This window comes from Pithys albifrons, chromosome 5, assembly GCF_047495875.1.
Source record: "Pithys albifrons albifrons isolate INPA30051 chromosome 5, PitAlb_v1, whole genome shotgun sequence".
NCBI lineage: Eukaryota > Metazoa > Chordata > Aves > Passeriformes > Thamnophilidae > Pithys > Pithys albifrons.
Window position 1 is genome coordinate 63,086,919 of NC_092462.1, and position 25,487 is coordinate 63,112,405.

General features: G+C 37.7%; 1 protein-coding gene across 2 annotated transcripts in view; it reads left to right on the plus strand.

The window, feature by feature from the left end:
* Positions 1 to 25,487, plus strand: part of STK32B (serine/threonine kinase 32B) — a 179,408-nt gene that overhangs the window by 94,154 nt on the left and 59,767 nt on the right. For both annotated transcript variants that reach the window (XM_071555231.1, XM_071555232.1), the window contains one exon: positions 5,753 to 5,926. In XM_071555231.1, the coding sequence (XP_071411332.1) occupies positions 5,753 to 5,926 (174 nt within the window). The remainder of the gene's footprint in view (positions 1 to 5,752; positions 5,927 to 25,487) is intronic.

Below are 25,487 nucleotides of genomic sequence, written 5' to 3' on the forward strand. Positions count from 1 at the left end.
CATTCGATAGAAAGCAGAGGAGCTGAATGTATGAACTGTGCATATCTTGCTTTAACTGATTGCCTCAGGTTTGTGAAGGGTTTTGGGGGGTTAACAATGAAAGTTTTGTAATGTGTTTTTAATCTGTAAGTCACATAAGAAATATCCATCATGATATCCTTTTACCCCAGGTAATACATATGAAAGAAGAAATCTGGATACTGGGTGCCTCATCTGGCAGGATTTCAATGGAAAATTACCCTAGTTAACTAAGAAAAAGTAGTGAAAGGAGGAAAAAATGATCTTAATAATGTATACATAACTGCTTTTATGAAGAGATAGATACAAGTAATAAATACAAATGTGATATAAATGCAAAAATTGTATATTTTTAAACAAATATATAAATATGGAAACAGATATAACTTATTCAAAGAATGCTTTGTTTAGATGTGTTTCCATGGAGGATTTTGCTTAATGGTAGTTTATCTTCCAGTCTGAACATAATAAAAAATTCAATTCCCTATTGCTGTGGGCATTATTATTTTATCGTAATTTGGAGGAAGATTATTCTAATGCATTAAAAATTTTCTTCAACCAAGAGAAAGCAGACTCTGAGTCTGTAATTAGAACAGCATTCCTATAACTGGGTCATGACACTATTTAAGAAACAAACAAAAACTACTACTCCAAGTCATTTATTCTTTCATTTCAAGGGGCATTATAATTTTGTCTTTCAAGTAAGTTAGTAATGTATTGTTCGTATTCTATATCAATCAATCAGTATTCAAGTCAAAATGCTACAATTCATTCAGTAGGTATTTCTCAGTTACCTGATTAACATAAAAATCCCAAACAACTTCTGATTTTACTTCAAAAACCAATCAGCCCTTTTGTATGTCATTTGCCTTTGAGTGGATAAGAAGCTTAAAAAAAAGTAAAATTACAATGTTTACTCAAAAACTAATCTCCACGGGGCTGATTTTTCACCAGCCCCTCTCCAACCTGCAGTAACATTTTCAAAGGTTCCTTTTTCCCCGTGGCCAGCATTTCAGTTGTTGTTCATTTCAGTTCCTAGACCAATAAATCAAAGGCTTCTCTTTATTGAAATATTGAAAAAACAAGAAGCTATAGGTAATATTTCATTTCTTATGTGAAGAATGAACACTGGATTTCTGTAAGGAAGAGAGACATAGAACAAGATTGCTTGTGACCATGACAAACCAAACCGGTCAAAGCTGGTACATGAAGACCTATGAGTCCCCAATACAGAGAAGGAGCAACACCATTTGCTACTCAGATGCATGGCAGGACCTGGAGAAACTCCTGCTCTGCATTCAGTAGCTTAGAAATTGACAGCTGCAGGATCCACTTAGTGGAGTATCTATATGGCCCAGTGATCAGCTCTTTGCCATCCCCAAGCTCTCATCTGGGTCATAGACACATAGTTTCACTGGGATGAAATTCTTTACCATCCAGAAAATGTCTTGGAATGGTCTTGCAACATCTTTAATTGCACTGTGGTCTGTTCCAGGCAGAGCAAAACCATCTATGCTGGTTTGACTTAAATGGATCGACTGTGCAGGGAAGACACCATTATCCATGACCATGGGTGTAATATTAGCATAATGATGTGTGTCAGGTGTGATGGAATCCAGAGATGGAATCAAATTGTGCCTATACAGTTTATATTTTAACTACACCCCCATACTCAACACTTCTGACAGAATCAGCAGCGTTACCTCATATATCAGCACAAATGAAAAAAAAAACCAAACTCTGGCTCTGAGTTAAGGAGCAAAACATCAGAGAGGATATATGGAACTTCTCAACAGCTGCATCTTGGTGTGCATCATTCTAACTTGAGCATCAAAATAAAACTGACCAGTTCTCCATCACAGAATCATGGAATACCAGGTTGGAAGGGACTTCAGGGATCATCTGATTTAACCTGTCTTGGAAAATCATGGTCTGGACAAGATGGCCCAGCCAAATCTGAAAAGTGTCCTGTGCAGGAAGACTGCTTAGTGTACATATTAGCTATACTTCTGAATATGTTCCAGTTTAGTTCTGGTGGTGTTTTATTGTGGTAGTGGTTTCTTTTTTCTTTTTCTTTTGTTATTGTTGTTGTTGGTTTTGTTTGTTTGTTTGTTTGGGTGGTGAGGTTTTGTTTTGTTTCTGTTTGTTTTGTCTGTTTGGGTTCAAAATACTTTCTTCTAGAGGTACAGCCATTTCTAGAAGCCTTGTTGATCTGTCTGTTGGGGTCACACTTAATACGTTTACCTGGGAGGTAAGGCATAATCGCAGGAGACCAATCATTCACTAACAAGTCTGACAGTCCCTGGACTAAACCCATCTGTTGTCATCCTAGCCTGGATTGTATTCCCAGAGATGCTGAAGTCCCTGAGAGTCCCAGGGCAGTGAATGGATGGAGTTTGGTTGAGCCCTGGAAGAACACTTTATCCAGCTCCATAGTGTTCTTTGCTCACTGAATATCTGCTCTCTGGTGACTCCCAAGCTGGGCAGGTGTCTAGTTTGATCTAGGGTAGCTGCTCCTATGTTGTTATGGAGTGTAAGCAGAGCTAACAAGCAACTCTCCTCCGCACCTGACTGTAGACATGCTCTTCTATTTAAAGAGTGTTAATTCCCACAGTAATGAAATGAGACAGAGTAACAGCTCTTCTGCTTCAGCTTTTAAATCTCTGTTTTATATTATTAACAATTCACAAATGCACTTGAAGTTTGCCTAGGAGATGACAAAGGACCACAACTCCCCACTCACAAGCACAGAACACCAGAGTGCATCAGCAGAAATACATGCTTGGAGTGAAAATCCAGTTCTACCAAGTGTCAGCATTCACCTGAGTGTGAACAGATTTCACATTTATTTCAGGATCCTTCTGGTGAGTCTTTTGTCTAGACTGAACATTCATGAGTACACTTTGAAACACATTATTTACCCAGAAAAGGGAGTAATCATTACATTTAAAAGCAATTTCACAGCAGTCACTCTTTACCCTGCCTTCACCCTCTGCCTGAAAAAAATGATTCAGGACATTTATATCTCACGATTAGAGTTTCATCAGAACCATTTCTGTGGGCATATCATATGATTTCAGACACCAGAAGTGCTCTTTAGTCCCAGACTAAACACACTATTTCACTTATCATTTAAGTAGAGTTTTCAATCTTCAAATTTCAATTTGGATTTTTTTTATATATATATATGAAAAGGAACCAAACAAAATCTACACTTTACTCAGGCAGTAACTGAAGGGGAAAAATAACATTTGTAAGATGGTGGTGAGTCACTGGAACAGGTTCCACAGGGAAGCTGTGAATGCCCCATCCTTGGAAAAGTTCAAAACCAGGTTAGATGGGATTTGAACCAGTTCTAGAGGAAGGTGCCCCTGCCTTCAGCAGGGGAGTTGAAACTAGATGATCTTTAAGATTCCTTCCAACCCAAGCCATTCTATGATGATTATTCTACCTCTGTTCAATGCTACACTTCTTCACTTAAAATAACAAAAGTGTCAAAAAAAATCTTAAACATAACTCTGTATTTAAGCTTTGCTTCTGCAATTGCTCCAGACTCAGTAATGTACAGTATTTGGGGGGATTTGACTATAACTGAAGCCTTCTGGGATTTTGTGTGTGTGTGTGTGTGTGTGTGTGTGTGTGTGTCTGTGTCTCTGTGTTACAAAATTCTGTATCTCTAGAGGTGAACAGACACCATGTGCCACCTACTTTACTGTTTTGCTTCAGAGATTTGACTTATTGAGAAGTAAGCTTAATGCAGATAAAATGACTTTCCCCTCCTGGCATTTGGCAGTCAGACAGAAATGCAACAGAAGAACAGAATACTTAGAGGCATTTGCTTCTAAGAACTGTGTTCAGAAAGAATAGCAAGCATTTAAATTCAAAATGAACCATCTGTGACAACCCCTAAGCAGTGCCTCATTTCAGTAAGTGCAAGCCTGGGAATGAAAGTGAAACCGTACGTAACTGTCAATTAAAATAATCTAATATAGACTTTTCTGCCTTTGGGGAGAGGGTGGGCACAAATTTTCTGGAATCTTACTCTTTTTCATTTCCTTTGCCTAAATTTTACAGTTCAGGAGAACAGAATCACATCTGTAGCCAACATATATTACACACCTCATGGGAGAAAAGGTGCTGGAAAAGGTACTGTCCTTGTGGATCACCTCTCAGCAGTTCATATCCACAACTGGTATAAGATAATATAACTTCATATCAAAATTAATTCTAAGACAATATCTAAGGAAAAAAAGTGATTTCACATGAGAAATAAGGTATTCACCATTCTCCATTTGGGAAATCTAAAATACTGTATCTTAGACAGTTTTGTTCAGAAATTAAATCCAGAGAGTTTCTGTCAGTTCACTCAGACCAGAAATAACAGAGCAATGGCAGCATAGCCAAGGTAAGTAGAAACACATGGAAATTCCTGCTTGTCCAAGCACTATATATTTATATATACACTATATATTGGCTGGCTACACCTTTGGATTTACAGGATTTAAATCAGATCAGAATTTGGTCCTCAGAGTGTTCAGCAGGCAGTTCTGGGAAAGTGTCCAGAAGAATTCAGTTAGTAAGCATGAAGACTGTCATTTTATAAGGTATGAGTTGCTGACTGGAAAAAAATATGTATTGTTAGGCAGTAAAATTACGGTTTTATTTCTTATTGAATTTGGAGCTATGCTGCAAGCTGTAACAAACACCCAGCTAATAGAACATTGTGTATATTTACTGAGTCTGGAAAATGCCCCTGGGACAGCAGCTCTTGAAACTGCCAGGATACTTTCCATAGGCACTGAACTATAGTTGGATGTATGTGAATACCAAGTGTGTTTCAAGGCTTTCCATTTTATTGCTACTATTTCGTAAGCCATTTTGTCAACTGAATGAGGAGAGGGTTATTTAAAAATGTGAAAACCTGAGAGGTTTTATCAACACTCAGGTGTTAATATATGGTTAAAATAAGACAGTAGTATGGCAGCAGTTCCAGCTCTGCTTGCCTTCATATCCTGGTTTCACCTGAATTCACTGTTTTGAATTCAGTATGGAAATAATGTTGATAACACAGTGATGTTTTGTCTGTTGCTCAGTAGTGCTTATCCTAAGGCAAGGACTTCTCAGTGGCTCTTGCTCTGCCAGTAAGGAACTGCACAAGGGAGGCAGCATGCCTGGGACAGCTGGCTCAAACTGGCCAAAGGGACATTCCACACCACAGAACACCATGCTCAGTATAAACTGGGGGGATTTGAATAGGAAGGGTCGATTGTTGCTGGGGAACAGCCTTGATATCGGTCAGGGGGTGGTGAGCAATTGTGTTGTGCATCATTTGTTTTACTTGGCTTTTATTTCTCTCTCCCCTTTTCCTTACAATTATTATTACTGTTATTATCAATAATACTATGACTAAGTTTTACTTTGTTTCTAGTATTAAACTTTTCTTATCTCAACCCACAAGTTTTTACTTTTTTCTAATTGTCCTCCCCAACCCACTGGGGGAAGGTGGAGCAACTGAGCATCTGCATGGTACTTAGTTGTCACTGGGATTAAACCATGACACTTGAACATGCAGCGTCCCTCCACAATCAAAGTCTGGTTGCAGAATTGGATCACATCAGTGAGAATGCCTTTTGAACAAATCATTGTCTTGCCATGGAGAGATCTGCTTAATGAGAGTCACCCCAAGTCCCAGCTGTGACTACGTGATCAACCCTGAGATAACTCTTTCTTCCAGGTATTCCTTTCAAGATGAAGAAGACATGTTTATGGTGGTTGATCTCTTACTCGGAGGAGACTTGCGTTACCATTTGCAGCAGAATGTCCACTTTAATGAAGGAACTGTTAAGCTGTACATCTGTGAGCTGGCGCTTTCCTTGGATTATTTGCAGAAGTACCACATCATTCACAGGTGAGTGCATTTCATTGAGGAGTGGGCTGCTTGCTTTTGGCAGAGCAGAGAGATTTTATCACATATCTGATTACCTCATTCTGTTCATTCAAAACCTCTGCAAAGTTTCTATTGCTACCCAAGGGTGGAAATTGGCTCTGGAAGGAAGGGGAGTGGGGAGTGGGGTTAAGTGTTCTCTTTCTGTTCACAGCCATTCAGTGGCCTTGTATCCTTCTTACACTATCCTTCTCTTGTTCTGATCTCATACGATTATATATGTTTTTAACTATGGTCTTTAAACACTAAGTACCACCCATAACAGCATCCTGGCTGCTTTTAATTTATTTTTAATTCTCCAGTGCCCCAAAGTTCCTAAACAAAGAAACCATTGTAATCCAGTAAAAGAGCTTCACACAACATCAGGAGATGTTCATGGAACCAAAGGCTAAGAACAATTTGTTTACTTGCAGAATCTGCATGATGGTCAGGAAGAAGAGAGGTAGGGATGCAGGTGTAATAGTCCCAAATCAATTGGGACAATGATAGATGGTACATCCTTTTTGCACTTTTTGTATTGCAACAATCTGTTATTTTTACTGTCTTACTCTGGCAATAATAGTATTCATGTCAGAAAAAGTGCCAAGAATCAGGATCTGTTTTCTTTAAATGCTTTGGCACTTAACTGAAGCAACAGGGAAAACTTCTCCTTTTATGTTAACAAAACAACTGTGAAATTATAAAAGTATGGCCTTGAGACTTTATTTTGCTCCTCCTAGGCTAAATTAAGGATTATCCTTCCTTATTTAAAGTGGTCTGAATACACAAATAATTAGCTTTGTTTGTTACCAAAGCTGGATATGACTTTCAGAAACCAAACTAAACTAAGTTGGGCCATAGATCTTCCAGTGTCTAGTATAAACAAGTTCTTTCAAACATATTAATTGAAAATTTTCATCCCATCGACCTACCAGAGGTGCCTCATGATGTTACAATAAAGATCCAATCAATAAAAAGGTTTATCTGACATTCTGAAGAGGGATGGTCTGCATGTAATCTCTCTGATCAGAGGTGCAATGGTAGGTGGGTGTTCTGTGTGACTGAAACTGCACAAGACAAAATTCCAGAAAACATTACAACACTTGTTTTGCTTGCAATTAAAACTCCAGCAAATATTCTGAAATTTTGTGTCCTTATTACACTGTTATTATTTTTATACATTTCCTCATATTTTGCATAATTTTCCTTTCTTAGTGACTATTTTGAAAGTGGAGCTTGTAATTTCACCTTTGTTTCTAATGTGCTAAGGAGTGTTCTTGGTGAAAAACAAATTGATCATTGTATTTCTCACCTTCATTTTAGTAACGAGACATTTTATGCAAATAGGCTGGCAAACATTCATGAGAGAATCCAGTTTGTAATCAAAACGTGCATTTTGCCAGAAGTCTGTGGCTTAAAAATGTTTCACAGAAAAGCCTGTGAAAGACAGCAGATGTCTTGAAAGAATGAAGGATTGGATTGAAGCCATTGTGGTTGTTCACAGTTTTTGTGGCACTGTCTGCCTTTTCGTGGTCCCACTATGAAACACTTTGATGTCTTCTGTATTGCTTAATCATAACAAATAGGCGCTTGACTTTAACTTTTTCTTTCACACAGGTTGTAGTAAATTCAACCTGTTGAAGCTGATTTGCACTGAGGCAGGGGAAGGCATGAGGGTCTGGAGCTGGTTGTTTGTCTCCATTTTGGGGCAAGTTCTAGGATTTGTGTTTTGCTTTCACTCTACACCAAAACTGTTGATAGAAAAAGATGTGCCAAAATACTTCTCTGTCAGCCAGTGATAAGACTCCCTGGCTGGTTAGCTAGGATTGTTATTTAGGGTATAAAGGATCTGGTTCAGGACTCTGCTGTATTACAGAAGTGATGTTTATTTGAGGCTGGCAGATTGAGATCTGACTTTGTCTGTCTCACTTCACTGCTTATTGCCCAAAACACCCAACTGTGACACAAAGAGCCTTTTGCTTCATCTTCCCACCAATTACCACAAAAATCCCAGATGATCCACATGCCAGTGAACATGTTATTTAGCCAGGTAAGTCCCAGAACATTCTGCCTTCTATCTAGCCACCACCTGGAACAGTAGTCTGTTAGACAGGTCTTCAACTGCATTAAATCTCTGTAGCATATCTGGCATCAACTGTGCAATACTGACTTAAATTTGTTCAGAAGCAGAGCCAGCAGTGATGCAGAGTGAGAGACATCTAACCATTCTTTATCACTGCAAACACACCATCTCATTCAGAGATGGTGTTTATATGTTGTAGTAGCACACCTCAGCAATATCATTGTGACCAAATACTTCCAGTCAACATTCACACACTAAACTACATAACTATTTAGATCTTCCATTTAAAAATTAATACATTGGCAGCAAAGGGGGGGAAAAAGGTTAGTGAGTCAGAGAGTCATTGAGAGAGCCCCTTACTAAATTTTGTCTGGGCTACAAAGGAAGAATAGTCTAATGATTGATCAGACTGGGTAGATGGATATTCAAACTGAAGTATTACAAAGAGCTGAATATATGATGTGTGAAGCAGGAACTTAACTCCCAATATTTACAGATGTGTCTGAAATATGTTCAGGTTTCCATTACTATTGCATCCAGCAACTCAACAGAATGATTTTTTCTAGACTAACCTGTGGCCCCAGGAGCTTTCTACAAAAGAAAGTGGAAATGAAGGGGACAAGAATTATCAGATATGTATGAATGGATACAGAAGTGTATGTACTATACCATTCCCCTCGGAGATGCCTTGCAATGCTTCTCTGTTTGCTGATGTGCTTAGTGGTGTGTACTTTGAATGTGCCAATCATTTCAGCAATAGAGCTATTGTTACTGCAGGGACAAATTTACCCACAAATAGTGTAAAATACATACTCTCCTGTATTTATGGAACTTGTAATTTTATTAATCACATCCATGTGCTTAAAATCCGTATTCATCATGCACAGTCCTGCAATAGTGAATTTATTTACTATGGCACAATGATGAATGCTGGACTGTGTCTCACAGCTATCTTGTAAATGTTTGCATTTTTACAGATATTCAGCTGGAATTATAAAAACTTTAAAAGAAAACTAAAGTTTCAAGCTATTATTTGAAGACTCTTCTGGGAAGATTCTTCACTTAACTTACACAACAGCTAACTAATATTAAGATTGTTGGCCACTGGTAATAGCCACATCACAAAACCTTATTTTCTCACTGGTCTGCCATAATTATATTTTATCCACATTTCTTGCATGGAAAACTAATTCTTTGAAAGATGGATGAGCAGTGTTATACAGGCTTGGATCTCAGTACACACAGAGAGACTTCTGACAATATACATGGCCTCACATATTCTCAAATGTTGGAGCAAATCCGGCATTCTGCCATTTCAAGACAGTATGACTAAACACATTCATTACAGAAGTGCTTGTATAGTACCAGTGAATAAAGTGTTGGACAAAAGTTTTCCCATCAAAGGCTGCATAAACTTATTTCAGCCATGAGTAACTCAACCTCCTCCTTTCAAAATGTTGTTGCTCATACGTTTCAATAACACCACCTGCTTCCTCACCAAAGTAGGCTGCCCATTTTCATTCAGCCAGCTCTTCCAGCAGTAGCTCCAGTGCTGTCTCTTCCAGGATGCTCTTGCAGCAGAGCCTTGGCTCAGAGCAGTGCTGGCCCTGCAGTGCTGTGGCTGCTGCCCTGGTAACACACTCGTGATGAAAAAAATCACATTTTCACTTTCTAAGGAGGCAAGTGTTAACCGCATTGCCCCTACAACTTTTCATCATCGTTTGGCTCCATCCGTTTTCATCTGCTTAAAAAGGAGGCTGGAAGTGGCAGATGTCTGGAAAGGAAATTGCAGTAACCTTCCAGCACACTTTTTAGGATACTGGACTAGCTGTTCCGTGTGCCCAGGACACTTTTATTTCAGTGAGGTTTTTTGATGCAAACCCATTTGTGTGTGTACATATCGAAGCATACATAAAATTTTTTGTTTGAAGCACAATATGACTGTAATTAGTCAGGCTTGAGAGGTCTGTGCTCTGTGACTACTGTGATCATCACTCTCTTTTTCATTCCTACATGTTCTGTTTCCACTGGAGAGTAGCATCAAGTGCTATTCCAGGCTCTGAGTAACTCAGCAGCAGTGCAGGGTGGGCAAAAGCTAATGGAAAATGGTGACAAATCGGGCATTGCATTTTCTTCAGCAAGGCAATCCACTGCAGAGTAATGGTGTCTTGCTGCTACCAGCTAGACAAGATGTACTCTTTGCTCAGCACTGGATCTGTTTGTTCATTATCACTGAATCTTTCAAGGTGCCCAGCAGGCTGGTGAAATAAGATAATATGTCCAAATGACCAGACACTGTTTTAAAATGGGCTTTCCCAGTCTCACTTGTAACACCATACAGTGAAAGAACAAACTTTGCTAAAAAATGTTCCCTTCATAACCTTGTCCATTTTTATGCAAGCAGTAAATGGGTTTGCAAATTACTTGAAAATGGAAAAATTGCCCCTTGTTGTTTTTCACAGGTGTCACAGGCAGCATAATGCCAACCTGAGATTTAACTGGACATACTAAATAAAACACAGTTCCTTACAGATTTCTGCTCATACTAATAGCTTTTACTTGGTGGAACGTTTGTGCAGATGAAGAAAAAAAATTAATGGGGTCTGAAGTGCACGAAACAGGGAAAAAATAACCATACTATGGCTACTATTCATAAGCAGTACCAAAGATCATGACTGGTCAACAGACCTGTCCATTAATTTTCTTAGTTTGCCTTCTCATGTCTCTTCCATGGCATTGTATGAGGTTCTCTAAACAAGAGCAAGCCCATGTTATTTCCAAGGACAAACTGCAGGTACTGAGCGGTGACTTAATTCACAGAAGCAAATTAGAAAAAGCATCAAAACCAGTAAAAAAAACCCCACCATGCAAATCACAAAGCCTAGAAAAGCTGCTGAATGCTTATGAACCATTACTGATCAAAAAAGAAAGTGATTCACAAATCCTAGGCAGAAAAGGTATTTAAATTTCAGTCATGCCCTTAAAAAAGAACTAGATAATGCAAGATATAAATACACAGAGAACAAGCCTTTCAATTTCTGAATGGAGTTCTCTACCTACAAAAACAAATTAATTTCACTTCTGTTGAGTTACAGAAAAAGTTTTTTTTTTTTACCAGATGTCATAGTGCAAATCAATGAAGCCAGTTTGGAAACACTGAGATTTCCATATATAGAGACTAAATTACTAATGAAGTAAAACTGGCTGTGTTGGGCAGGAGTCATGGGACACTCTGGGATGCATGATGGCCCAGCAGATGCTCCAATTCCTGCCACTAGCACTGATAGAATCTTTTATTGTGGGCATAATGGACTCTCCCTTCATCACCCAGATGAAATATCAGAAGACCCCCATTACACTCTAATTCCTTCCATATTCCATTGCTGAGACATCCTCTTTGAAGCCAGCAGGGAATTTCTTGTTTCCTTACAGTCTTCAAGTTAGTGAATGAAGTCACCCCTTGGCCCTCTCTTTCATCTTCCTTCTTCTCATTATTGTAACATTTTAAGAGAAATATTTTGTTTAGCCAAGGGAAACTCATCTCATAAGCCCTAGATCATTTAAAATTTAGGTGTCTGGTCAATGTTAGGTGAAGGAAGATCTGATGTATAGACTGAGCTTGGCCAAGTATATTGTGTTAGGTAACAAACTGCTCATGGCCAAGGATAACCTAAATCAAGGCCATCCTAAGTGTTTGTGATGTACACAGCACAAGAGTTGGATCTCTTATTGATTTATTTTCTCTATTTAAAAACCAACACCCAGACAAGTGTAGATATGATCTAGACATAGAGGAGTGTATGACATGCATCTAGAAGAAAAAGTTTCTAATTTTTCTGGAAAGAATTTCAAACAGTTTTATATGAATCATAATTTTTACACACTGATTGAAAGGTTTCCATGAATCTTTCTTCACCTCACTGTCATTTAACTGCAACTAACAAAATAAACCTGAGAAATCTTTTTTTTACTATAGCTCTAAAATCACAATGCCATCATGAGGGCATTGTGGACTTACAAATGTCTGACTTGTTCCTACTAGTTGTAGCTCCATACTCCTCCCTACTTGAAAACACAGCTCACTTGAACTGAGATAAAACATTTCCATGGAGGGAATCAGCACTTCATGCTCTCCACACCTAAGTACACAGGAACAGGGGCCAGTGCAGAGAAACTGACCTGGGCAAGTTCCAACTCTCTGACACATCAGGAGGTACAAATCTCTTTGAAAATGGGCAATAAAAAGTTACCTAGGGAATTACATTGCTGTAGACCTTGGTGCTGCAGTGAGTTTGAAAGCCAACATCCAACAGGTCCACGTCAGCTCAGCACACTCTCTTTTGTCCATGGACGTATTATACACCTGTTTGCCGGTTCCCTGCTCTGCGTTTCCCACTTTGCAGTCACTAAGACAGGGAGTTTTTTTATCTACATCTGACTTCCTAAGGGTTTTCTTAAAGCCTACCTTTACATTTTTTCTGGGGTTATAATGACTTGCTTTGCTTTTCTGCAGAGTGTACTCCCACTTAAATCAGCTGCTGTGGCCTGTCTAAGCTCCTGTTTTTCTCCTCCCTCTGGTTTTCTTTAGCAATTACTTTACATTACCCTAACCTTTTAGGAAGAGAAGCCTTATACAAGTAGTCTTTAGGCACATGGCATGTATTAAAATGTTACATCTCCCTCATCTGCACAATTTATCACCCTATTGATGGAAAATTAAATTAGATGGTTTGTTTCCTTCCTTTCCCCACTCCTCAATATTATGAAAATTTTGGTCAAGAATCATTTTTAGACATTCAGACATTGAAGCAGAAGATGCTGACAGAATTGAAGCAGAGCTTTACATTCAAGATTATCTCAGGTCTCCATCCACAAATCTGATCTGATAAATGCTAGTTTTCTGCTTTAGTATATTGCTTGTTTCTTTGTCGCAAGTATAGTGTGAGTATTATATCTTTCTTTCACAGAAATCCATTTCAAATTTCTTCGTGTTGCTTTAAATCTTCAAGAGATTTTAGTGTAGTTGTCAGCTCCCAGCTGATGTATGTTAACAGAGACCGCCATATTAATAGCATGTTCTAAATATAATAATCAAGAGTATTAATAACTACGTTTAAATAATTTTTACTAAGTAATTAAAATGATTAGGCAGTTCTTCTAGGAAGTCATAACAGTATCCATGGTATTAATTGCCTGTCTCACATGGCACTGCTTGGTTTACCCTGGTTTTGTGACCCTCCCCTCCTTGCTCCAACCTTCCCATGCAGCTAAGAGTGGAGGAGAGGCTGAACCAAGAGAGGTCAAATCAGCAAGGATGTGAAGTCCTAACTAACAGAGCAGAGAATAAAAGCTAACCATCTCTAATACAACGTTAATCCCTTTTTTCCCAAAGCTTTGTTGTTAATGTTATATTAAAAGTGTTCTGATTTATTCGTATCTTGGAAATTTCACACCATGACTGTGTGCAGGCATATTCTCCACTGAAGTGGCAGATTTGCATGAAGTGTTCCTGAGTCATTTTTTTTTGTTTGTAGTTAGCAAAGAAATTCAAAATCTTTGGTTAAAGTATGTAGGTTGGGAAAGGAGATATGGAAAAAAGACTATAAATTTCATGTTGAGCATAAACCAAGAGCAGCATATGGACAATTGTTTCTTTCTCCTGTTTCTGCTTCAGTGGTGGTGACCTTTTTTTGCAGCTTGGATGAGCAACACATACATGAAGTATTCTATCATTCCCTGGGAGGTTTCCTTACAATGTAAGGGGTTTTTTTAATCCATGGCAAAACAACAAAGACTGAATCAAAAAGCACACATTTACTTGATTTTCTCAGGCCTGCAGTAGTTGTCTGTATCTCCGGAGTTGGGTGAACTGCTCATGGTGTAGTAGAAGGCATTTGATTAACAGATACTGCAATTTAAGTTCCTTCATGCCTTGGAAATGCATTCAGCAGCTTTTGGTGCAGCTTTAGTATTTCAGGTGAGGTGTGGTCTCCTTTGTACAAGTTTTGACTTTGCAGGTATACAAAGGGATGATAAACAATGGGAGTTGTGATAGTGATCATCTGACAGTTTCTTCTTTCAAAGTAAATCATCTTATGGGTAGGGACTGCATTAAAGATACAGATTGCCATCAGATTTGTTATGCTTAAGTTGCCTTTTCATTTTTTTCTCTTGTATTTATTCTCTATATCCTTCTTTGGGAGCTCCTCCAGCTCAAGGTTATTTTCAATCATTCCTGTATTTTCTGTAAAATTCTGTCCCAATTCCCCTGGATGGATTTTACAGAGGAGAAAGCACAGCAGCTCAAAGCTTTGATGTTGTATGACAGACAGTCCTGCTGATGAGCCTCTGCTTCTCCCAACATGTGTGCACAACTTACATTTATTTTGGGGGAATTTCCTACTGACTCAGGGGGGATAATTATATTTTTCTGAAGCAGAGGAGACAGGGCAAGACTGCAACTCAGCAGTTGTTGTGAGCTCGCACAAGCAGAACTGCCATCAGCAGAGGAAGACCTTAAACTGGATGCCAAACTGGGACCTTGCAAGGTGGGAAAAGCACTTGGTAGGCAGTACATGTTTGATGAAACAATTGCACATTCAATGAACTTATTAAATTGGGTTCTAGTGAATTTGGTAATTCTTTACAGTGATGATCAAAATCATCTCTACAGTCTGACTAACAAGAATGAGAAATAACCTCTCTCCAGTGGCTAGCAGTTTTTATTTATCTCTTCATCTTCTTATGGACATGAAACTTCCATACTGTTCTGAATGCAGAGGAGTTCCTTTCTAGTCTGATAAAAAAACAATAAAAGCTGGATTTTTTTTTTCCTTTCTAATGAGTGACTATTTTGTGTCTAATCATGTTATAGTCTCATGATTTACTTCAGTGATATTCTCAGAGGGCATTTCACACTTTGATTTTTAGGTTTGGGAGTTTAATTATGGACACAGGTATGTTAGAATATAAATAAAAGTTATTTGTCATAAAGCTGTGGGCCCTTTTTCTATATTCAGATCTGTCTTTACTCTTCTGTCAGATTTAGTTCAGAATGCAATAATTTTGAGGTTGAACCATATTTTTCCTCTGGTTTTCTTCAGATCTTAAGTTTAATTAGTTTTTATTAAAAAACAACTTCTCTTTCTCTGTAGTTTTTATGATTCAGCATCAAATGTTGCCCAATGAGACTTGAATGCTAAAAGACTTTATGAGTGATAAAGAAACACTGCAAAAATAATAGTACAGAAGGTATTAATTTTGTAACAATGTCAGAAAAATAAACTGGTTGGACAGTCTTAACACTGATCTCTAAATGTCTGGGCCATGAGTTCACAGTTTGGACCTTCAGTGAGCATGGCTTATTTTTCAATTAGCTGAGCAGCTATTCTTTGAAGAATTAGTAACAATAAAAAGAGAAATTAGTGGTAAGATGGATGGATTTGAGCATACCAAAAACAAAAAGGACATCATTTACCTGCATAAAGTTTGGCAGAGATGTCCAGAGGGGGACTGGGAGGGCTGTGCAAAATGTGTGGTAGGATGTGGGCAAGAGAAAACTGCTATGCAAATGGTCAGACCTGAAAAACCAAAATCAGGAGTGACCAGAGAAAGTGAACATAGGACAGTAATAAAGGAAGTTAAGGGGTTGATGTCAGTATATGATTTTCAGGTCAGAGGGATAAGCTTTACTGCACCACTGAGTGGTTTTGAGTATGTCTTTCTCCATCAGTGTAGGGGTTAAACAGCTTTGTCCAGCAGCTATGAATACCTCTACTCAGAGCTCTGCAGACAAAAATTAATACAGTGACATAAAAATTAATATTTTTGTATATTTCTTGAACAGGTGGTGATGTGGAGAAATTCTGTTTTCGATTTGCTAAGTTGCTTTCTCAAGTTGTTGCAATAATTGATATATGGTCCTTGTTAATTAATGCTAATTAAATGTATTAGTTATCTAGAATTCTGTCTTTAAAACCTTCAGAGAGTCACAGCATGCCTCTTCATTTGAGATGCTGCAGAATTTTCCCTCAGTGGTGCTCCTTCAACTCTCTTCTGTAAGTCTCTTCAGCCACAGAAACTCTAGAGATTCACACCCATGTAAACACATGCAATTACATATGTAAAGAGTGTTAACACTAATTAGGGTACCAGCTTATATCCCTGAGTCCCAGACTACCTATACTGCTGAAACTAAGAATTATGAGCATGTACTTATGGAAGCACATTTCCAGCAGACTGTCTTTTATCCTATCATTATTGTTTGATATTTGCTTTTGGAAAATATAGTGTCAAAAAGGAATAGCACATGAGATCTCAGAGAAATAGAATTATTAAGCCTTAGTTGTTTAGATTTTTCAATATATACATCATACCACTGTAACTTCAGTTAATGGGCTCAGTCTTTGCCTGCTCTTCCCTCCTTTATCAGACAAGATGTTACCTCACTGAAATGCAATGTGGCTTCAGTTGTACAAAAGCAGCTCTTTGAGGTAGTTCCAGGTTCCCTGTATGCTACAAACAGTTGAGATTTTGAAGGCATCCATCTGGAGGGAAGCAAGGAACCCCATGGCTCCTTCTGCAGACATCTCCCTCTAAAACTCACACAGATAAAAGGCAATACAAAGCCTTGGAAGCTTTCATGCTGCAAATGAGGAGGATGTTTTCTTTGATGACAGCAACTAAAAAAATTCTTGAGTGTGCAAGGTGCTTTAGCTACAGCACAATTAATCATGTATGAAGGATCGTGTTGTTCATGGTGTGAGATGACGTCAAACAAGACAATGAGCACGAGAAGCGTGACTGCTGCCAGAGGCTTAAACACCTGCCTGTGCCTGTGTGATAGCACCTTACAATAATTTGACTTGAGAACATCCCCAGTTGTTTTCATAATTCCACACAGCATACAAAATTTTTCTTATGTTTTTAAAAACTTAGTCCACAGTTCACCAAGATCTAAATACAAGAGACTATACTTTTTTAGTTGTCTGTCCAAACAAGTGGATACCTGCTCACCACAGCTAACAATCTATACAGCTATTCAGCTCAGCTAAAAATAGACAGTCATCTGAATGGCTTTTACACTTTGATGTCCATGTTGTTTATGTATCCATTGACTATAAATAAGTGTATAAATGCCTAATTCACAATAGAACCTAATCCAAGTGTCTTAACCTGAGAGTAGAATCACACCTCTATTTTCACTTGAAGAAACAGGAAGAATTACCTTTATAATCCTTTCAGTGAAAGTAGTTACTGTAACAGCCATTTCTCTGCACAGAGTCTGGTTTAAACACACCTTCACCACTACTATATTCTTGCCTAGTAAACTTAACCAGGATGTTGGCACTACAGTCTGTAGGCTCAAACAGTATTGCCAATGTATATTTCCTTATCCAGATTCATCAAGACTAGTTGGAATATTTGGCTGTTTGATTTCAAGCAAAAAGCAATATGTTGTTAACTCTTAAAATAGGGAGACTTCTTAAAAGGGTATTGTACTGAAATAGGAATTGTGGTTTGAGTCAAATCTAGCCTGTCATGTCTCATCTATCCTCAACTGCAATCTGCAGTGTTACACATATTTACTGTTTTGTGAGTTTGTAAATATTCCTTCTTCAAAGCATTCAAAGTTATGCTTACAAGTAACTTATTACAGTCCTTTCGAAGATAGGTGAAGCTTGATATAGAAGATTGTCATGGAACAAGCTACTGACATTTCAGGTAGTGGCAGATCAGTTTTTTAATTTTTTACCTAATAGAATTTTCTTTTCAAACACAGACTCTGCACTTCCCATACTGGTCTACTGCAACTAACCTTTACATACATTAAATCTGTAAGACAACCCAGAAGGGGAAGCATATGCAGGACACCAAAACTCACTTGACTGTGCAACATATCCAACCTCCTCTTGGTTATATGTCCTGGTTGTGTATATTATGGGATGCAAGGAGGTCAATTTGAGGAATAAAGCCCTAAATAACTATACATATGTTATGGGTACAAGCCAGCAGGAAATGATGGCAGTGGTGAGGATGATGGGAAATCTGACATTTATGCTACATTTGGGGTTTCAGATCAGAGTGAACAACACAGCCTGGGATGATTGTTTCCTGCTTGATGGTCTGCTGCCCTTCCTGGGGCTTGTGACCTTCCTGTATGTGAAGTCCACCATGCTGTACCATTCTTTATTTACCAGTCATGTTGTCTGTAACTAGCTGCACTATGGTAGGGATGGAGGAAATAGCTAATAAATGATATGACAGTATTCTGAAAACTGTTGTTCTAACAGGCAAGGCATGAACTTTCAGGTAGCAAAGTTGGAAGAGGGTTTAAGGTAAATTTTGGGGATATTATACAGTAATTATAGACTACAAACTATGGCTGGCAAGCGCACCTGTGTGTTTGGGATTCTGTTCATTTTCTTCTTGAATTTATCTGATATGCTGAGCAAACTGTTGGAGATGTGATTTATCTGAATGGATCTATTCCATATTTCATGCACTGAAAAACAAAGGAGCAGCTATATGAATTTCAGACATTACAAAACAGCACACTTAAAATTCTAGTTTTTACAACAGATAAAGCCAAACGTGCTTATCAGTAACAATGCTTTCTGAATTTGTTTTTAAGCAGAGGGCAAATGTCATCAATTTCTTCTCTCAGTTAGTTTCACACATGAATTTCTGCCCGTGAAAATTGGAAGAGGACCCATGCCTTTTACTGTAAGGAGACCGATAGTCTTGCAACTGCTGGCCGAGTATGCACTGGCTACATTATCCCCATATGCCTAGTCAAAAGCTCTCTACAATGTATCAAGGGTGGAAGCATCACCATTGCAATGCATATGCTTTCCTGTTGGGCCAGATAATTATTTACAAATGCCACACTCCAGTTAGCACCTAATGAGTCATGCACTTGCTATGGTTATCAGAGGTTTCACCTGTTCTGAAAGGTGATTCACACATAGTGTATGACCCTTGTACTCACAGAAGGTCTCAGTTATACTTGGCTCTACAACACGGAAAAGATTAGAGTCATTGGCTCTGAGATTATTGACAAATTACTGCTACGTGGTGATTCTGCAGCACTCCTCCATGTGATCTGAAAAAGCATTTGGCTGAAAAAGATTTTTATTTAAAATGTGGTGATATTATGGCATTGTCACAGTGTTGAGAGTTGCTCAAGGTTCCCCTCAGTTACACGAAAGTCCAAGGGCTGTACTCATGTCTGGCATTAACTCTAGAAAACAGTTCTAGCAAAGGAAGTGTTTCATTTATCATTACTCTGAGTCCTTCAGGCAAAATGAAAACTAACCATTGGGTTGCCTGCAAGATGCTAGTGCTGCTAAACGTTTGCTTGAAAGAGAACCACGGTGTCTGGATAACAAATTCTGGATAATTTAGACTGGACTTGCTTATGTAAAAGCTCAGTTTATAAGGATGCCGTGGTACTTCCAATTCCAGTCTCTGCGACATCATACAAAGCAGCACAGGGGAGACAAAGAACAGGTTCACATTCTCATTTGGACAAATCTTTCTAGCTTTTATAGCATTTAAGTATCTTTGCCTATTTTTCTTGCTATTGCAGGAGATAATTATTGGGAGTAAAGTAATTTTGGATCTTCAGGAAGAACAATATAATGAAATAGTCAATGTTCAGTGGTTTTATTTTAATTTAGCATCTATGCAAATTCAGAAGCTGAACCTAGCCAAAGAAGACATTTCTCTAGTTATATATACCCAGAAATGTGAAAGGTTAGATATAGTATGCCTGTATTTTAAAAAGGTCATTTTCTTCAGCCTGGGTTAACAATATCTACTACCACTATTTATCCAAGCTAAAACTGATAGATATAGTGTTTCCAAAGACCACTGGCCACCCAGACAAATGTAGATATCATTACTGCCACCTATTGCTACAAGTAGAGAATTGAAGATATTTTCATAATTGTGTATTGCCAAATGGAGATAAAATTGGAAAATAACAAGCGTGTTCCAGTTAAGGCGTTTGTAAATAAATGTGTTTTGGTGCCTTCTTTGATAGCTTTATTTTCAGAGCTATTTAAAATTGGCTAGTACAAGAACTAAAAAATCCAACATTTTCATGGACACCTGGTAAAAAATATTACTAAACTAGAAAGGAACCCCAGGCACCACACTACTCAGCATCACAGTAGCAACAATCCCAAGCCCTGGTCCAGGTGTCCAGACACTCTTAAAGATACACAGGAAGAGGCAGGGTCCTCAGAGGCCTTCATTAGTGAGAGCTTTTTCACTTGTCATAATTATTACAGCAGTTATGTCTTCCATACAGACTAGAAAATGGTCTTGTTGCCACACAGGTCGCCACACAGAAAGAAAAGGCTCAAAAGTGTGACAATTATAGCATTCTGATTAGGATCATAGGAATTCATGCTACCAGATAAATAGCTGGAAGTACTTATGGATTTTTTGTTTCTGCATTAATTTGAGTATGTCTGGTTCATGAATATTGCCTCACAGATTGTATAATAACAAAATTGCATCTTTCTGATTCATGATAAATATATTATTTGAGATTGCACATATAGAATCTTTCAAAGGTACTTCAGTTTTATGGAATGGTTTCAGATCCTAAAACCTTAACTATTTTTTTTTTTTTGCACAGAATTCTGTAGAATTCTATTGCTTTCTAGATTTCAAATTTGTCTTAATGAGTACTGTGAGAGTGGAACATCTAATTAAAATGACATAAAGCTATTAAAACACTGTAATAAAACCAGATTACTTTTCAAGTTGCAATGTTTGTTAGTCTCGAAGGGGAGAGTTAATTTTTCTAAGACATCTGACAGCTATCTCTCCAGATGCAAATCTTATATGAAAAAAAATCTACTGGAAGTTGATGATTGTGAGACTGTATCTGCTAAATGACTGCAAAACTACAAATGTGGCTTTATGCCTTATCTGGAGTCTAAAATGCAGAGATTTTTTTTTTTAATGAAGCTGAGGCTGACTAAGTAACTTCCCCTGCACAGAACATAGATCAATTATTATTTGAGATTAGAAGACAACACTGGAAGTGATGCCCTTTGACATTGCAAGTCCTCTGTGCATAAGGGGCTCCAGAAAGTGCAAAGAATGACTGGGCTGATGTAATGAATTATTGTACCCTTTGCTTCTCAGAAGATAAATTTATGCACAGACACCCTGTCACAAAATAGAAGTTTATTTTGTTTTCAAGCAGAATTAGTAGGTCTCAGCTGTGCAAAAATTTTCTCCTTACTTGAGAGATAAATAGCTGAAAAAGGTGCATTCCTTTTATTTATTTCTAAAAATAGATCAGCAAAAGCCATGCAATAATAAATTACCCGTGTAACTTATCTCTGGTTATGAGTGAATTAGCCCAAGCTTAAATATGTAGAGACCAGGACCAGTACTTTAATCTTTAGTCATCTCGATAACTTGTTTCTGCAATTGCTGTCCACACCTATAGCCAGTGGCATTTATTAACAGATATTATTTCATCACTCCAGTTTTACTCAGACAACATGAACTGTGAAAGCCTGTTTCTGAACTTAGTTATTCTGCTGGCTTGGGTGTCAGATATGGCACCTGGTGGAAACACATTCAATGACATACAAACAAGCATCAACAAGATATTAATTTCTTTACACATCTCTCATAATCTAATTACACATCTTCTCAGCTAATTTCCAGTTATACTGAATTCTTTAAATTTCAAAATTATACTGAGACACAGGGTCATGTCTTGTCATAACATTGATATGAGCAGGAACAGAAAGCTCTCAACATCTTTTTATGAAAGGACAGTAAATAGCAGCAATTACTGGTGAGATCGAAGTGAGTGGTTGTGAACAAGTAATCAGAGGTCTGTAGCAGTCAAAGTCTTTCATTCTCATTCATCTAATAGTAAGTAACAGATTCTATCTATGATCTTTTTTTAATACTGTTGAACAGTTCTTGAAGCTAGGAAGGATGTTGGTCAGGAACAAAAACCTAAAAAAATAAATGAGTGATAAGGTGTTGATAAAAGGAATAAAAGATGTATCAGACTTCATTAAGGCTATTTCTTGAGCAAACCCTCTTGGCAGGAACTCTACACAGTTCAGCCCTGGAGGATACCTCAGTTCCGCAATGCCCTTATAGAAGAAAAACACCTCTGAAGAAATTAATGTCTTGGCTGTAGAGTGGCCAGTATATACTGATATTTCCTTTATCCAAAGCTTCAATAAATTCACCTAATGAAAACCTCACTGTGTACACACTCAGTTTCTTTATGAAATGCACACATTGGACATATGTATTATTTATGAATGTAATAACAAATAGGAAGGAAAAAAAGTCCTTATCTGTGAAAGTCAGAATTTGTTCACATTTCTTTCCATAACTGGGAGAAAATCCCTTTATAATATATTATACAGTTCACTTCAAGGCTCTGATACAGTGATGTCTCATGTGAAATTGAAAAATCCATAGCTGAAGCTTATGTTTCCCAATTCATTACCATTTTTATGGCTGTTAAGAACTGTTATATACCTAATATGAATCTTAATGAAAATTATCCAGAACTACTCATGTCAATTAGCTCGCTTTTATATGGCAGATATATGTTTGTAATTGGATGTGAAACATTGGTGTGACTAAATATAAAAAAAAGCCCCTTATATAAAATAAAGTGTTCTGGTCATATATATTCGGTAGTATATAAAAGGGTTTTGAGCAAAGAACAGAGAATAATTTATTATCTGAGATAATCAGCTACTCAATAGGATGAGGTTATTGGAATTTTCCCTTTGTGACCTCGCATTGCTGTCCAGAAGTTTTTGGGGTTTTTTAATGGTAGCAACTGCCTTCCAGTCTTTAGATTTGTGTCAAATAGTCAATGCAGACTTCTAGTCTTCATATAGCATTCTCTATATCCAGGAATAAAAACAATGGTCTCTTTCAATCCTGACTGTTGGGAGTAATTTCACAAGAGAAAGCAAAGAGGATCATGAAGGTCACTGAAGGTTAAAAACTAGTTCATGTAACTTTCTGTGATCTTAACATATTTTTTCCCTCAGTGAAAACAGTAACTTTCAAATACCTATTTCACATGAGGAAAAAATATCAACATAAGAGATGAGCTGCATAATTAAGAAAAAATATTTAAACTCAATATTTCAGGGTTTATCCTACGTAACATACAGTTAGATTGGCAGCACTAAAAGTGTATGAGAAAACCTTCATTAGAGCTTAAACAATGTCTACAGAAGCCGTGTAATCCTTCCACTGACTTCAAGGGCCTTTGTCTGAATCTTGCTTGTTTTGCATCCTTATGAGAATGCAAAATCCATCTAATTTAATTTCTCTGTTGGATGTTTTGAAATAATCTTTGAGAAAAAACCCAAAACCTTAGTGCTCTGCAAGGACATAGGCTGCCCTAACTGTCAGCCAATGAATTGATACACACGTGAATATGGGCTCACCACAGCCAAACTGAGACAGGTGTATCTTGTGACCCGGGGAGTTTCATCGCCAATGTACTCTAGGGGACATTGACTATGGGCTGCATAGGAAGCTACCCAGTTGCTGCTCATGCCCTGAAAGGTGGAGATAGTTCTCTTTGCTCCCTGCAGAATTTGTCTGAACATAAACTATTGTAGGCAAAATTCATGTTGGAAAGAACATCAGGAGATCTCCAGTCCAAGCTTTGGCTTAAAGCATGATTAGACGTGTCACCAGCTCCAGGCTACCCAGACATCTTTTCAGTCGTGTCTTGAAAAACTCATTGATGGTGACCACACAACGTCTCTGCGCAGCCTGTTCTGCTGTTGGTCTTTCCCCACAGTGAAAGTTTTTCTTTATATCCAGTCTGAATTCCCTTGTTGCAACTCACACCTGTTCATATGCTAAACTCTGTCCTGTGAATGAAAGTGAACATGTGTCTGATGTCAAATAAAACCAGGCAAGAACTGCTTAAAAATCCAAGACTTCATTTCATTTCAGAACTGAATTTTACTCTGTAATTTGCCTTTGACTAATGAACTGCTGAAGCCTCAATGGTCCTCATTCTGAGAAAACCAATCACCATTAAAAAAGTGGAAATCCTTCTTTGTAAGTCACACTGGTAAAACTGCTGTCAGCTGAAATGCTCATAAGGTGTTACTGTGGGATTTTAGAAGCTCAAGAGAATAGAAATGTGATAATACGTTAGATCCTGGTCTAAGCAAGTGAGGCAAAGACTGAAATCCACCAGACATACAGTTGAAATAATGTACTTTGGATTTTTGCTGATACCAGATAAAGGGCTAGGGATTATTACCCATGTAAATTCAGACCCATGTAGAACTGCTACAGCTGACATATGCCCTCTGATAATATTAAAAAACTGTTTGAATGGCAAAGAACAGATGTCCCTGTGTTAGAAACACTTGAAATCTCTTGATAAAATGAGAAAGTGCAGGCAAAAGCAAAAACATTACAAATTTAAACATGGCAGAAATCAAGCTGGTGGTGTTTATAAATTTTTCAAAAAATATGAAAGAAGAATAAAACAGATGAACAGGGATAGCTTTTCAGTACTCACAGGTATAAGGAAAAGCATAGATCTTGTGTTTGGTGTTACGGATGTGTTTCAAAAAGGTGAAAGGAAGACAGTATCTCTACTTGCCTTAGAAGTGCTTTCCTAAATCCATTAGATTAAACTTTGCTGGAGGAACTCTAGCTGGCCATTCTGTTATCCACATCAATGGCTAAATCTTTGTTTAAGTCTCTGAAGCATTTTTATGCAATTATGTCTTACAGTAATCAACTTGAGTTTAATTCTCTGTTGTATAAATCAAAACCTGTTTGTTTCGTTCGCTTCAGTTTTATGGAATATGAATCCTCCTTCATGTCCCAAAAGCAAATAGAGAAGTTTTACTGACCATTCGGATACTATCAATTATTTGTCATATCACATCTTACAGATATCTTCTCTTAACTAAACAACATAATCTATTTGTTCTCTAGTCACAAGAAATATTTTTATTTCATTTTCCTCAGGTCTTTTTCTTTTTGACTGTTTTCTTTCAAATGCTTAGAAACCATGGAACCTGAAGGACATACATTTATTTTAAATTACAGCATAACACCTTTTTTTCAATATTTTTCTATAACCCACTTAGAATTAGTTGTTACCACTGTGAAGTAGTAGCCAATGAACCAGCCATTAATTTTTTTTCCTTGAGAAAACAGAGCAATTGATGGTTGACTTCACCAGCAATGCTCCTTTCATTTCTAGATGGATGTTTCAAGTCCAGTCAATGAAAATAGAGACAAAAAGTTACAGTGCCCTGATTATAGTTGATAGTGGTACACCTGAAACTTATTTGGGGATTGTTCTGGCATCAGAACAATGGCATCAAATGGCATCAGCACATGCTTTTCAATCTTCTTTTCTGTAACTAACTGACCTACATAAAGGACAGAATGTGACCT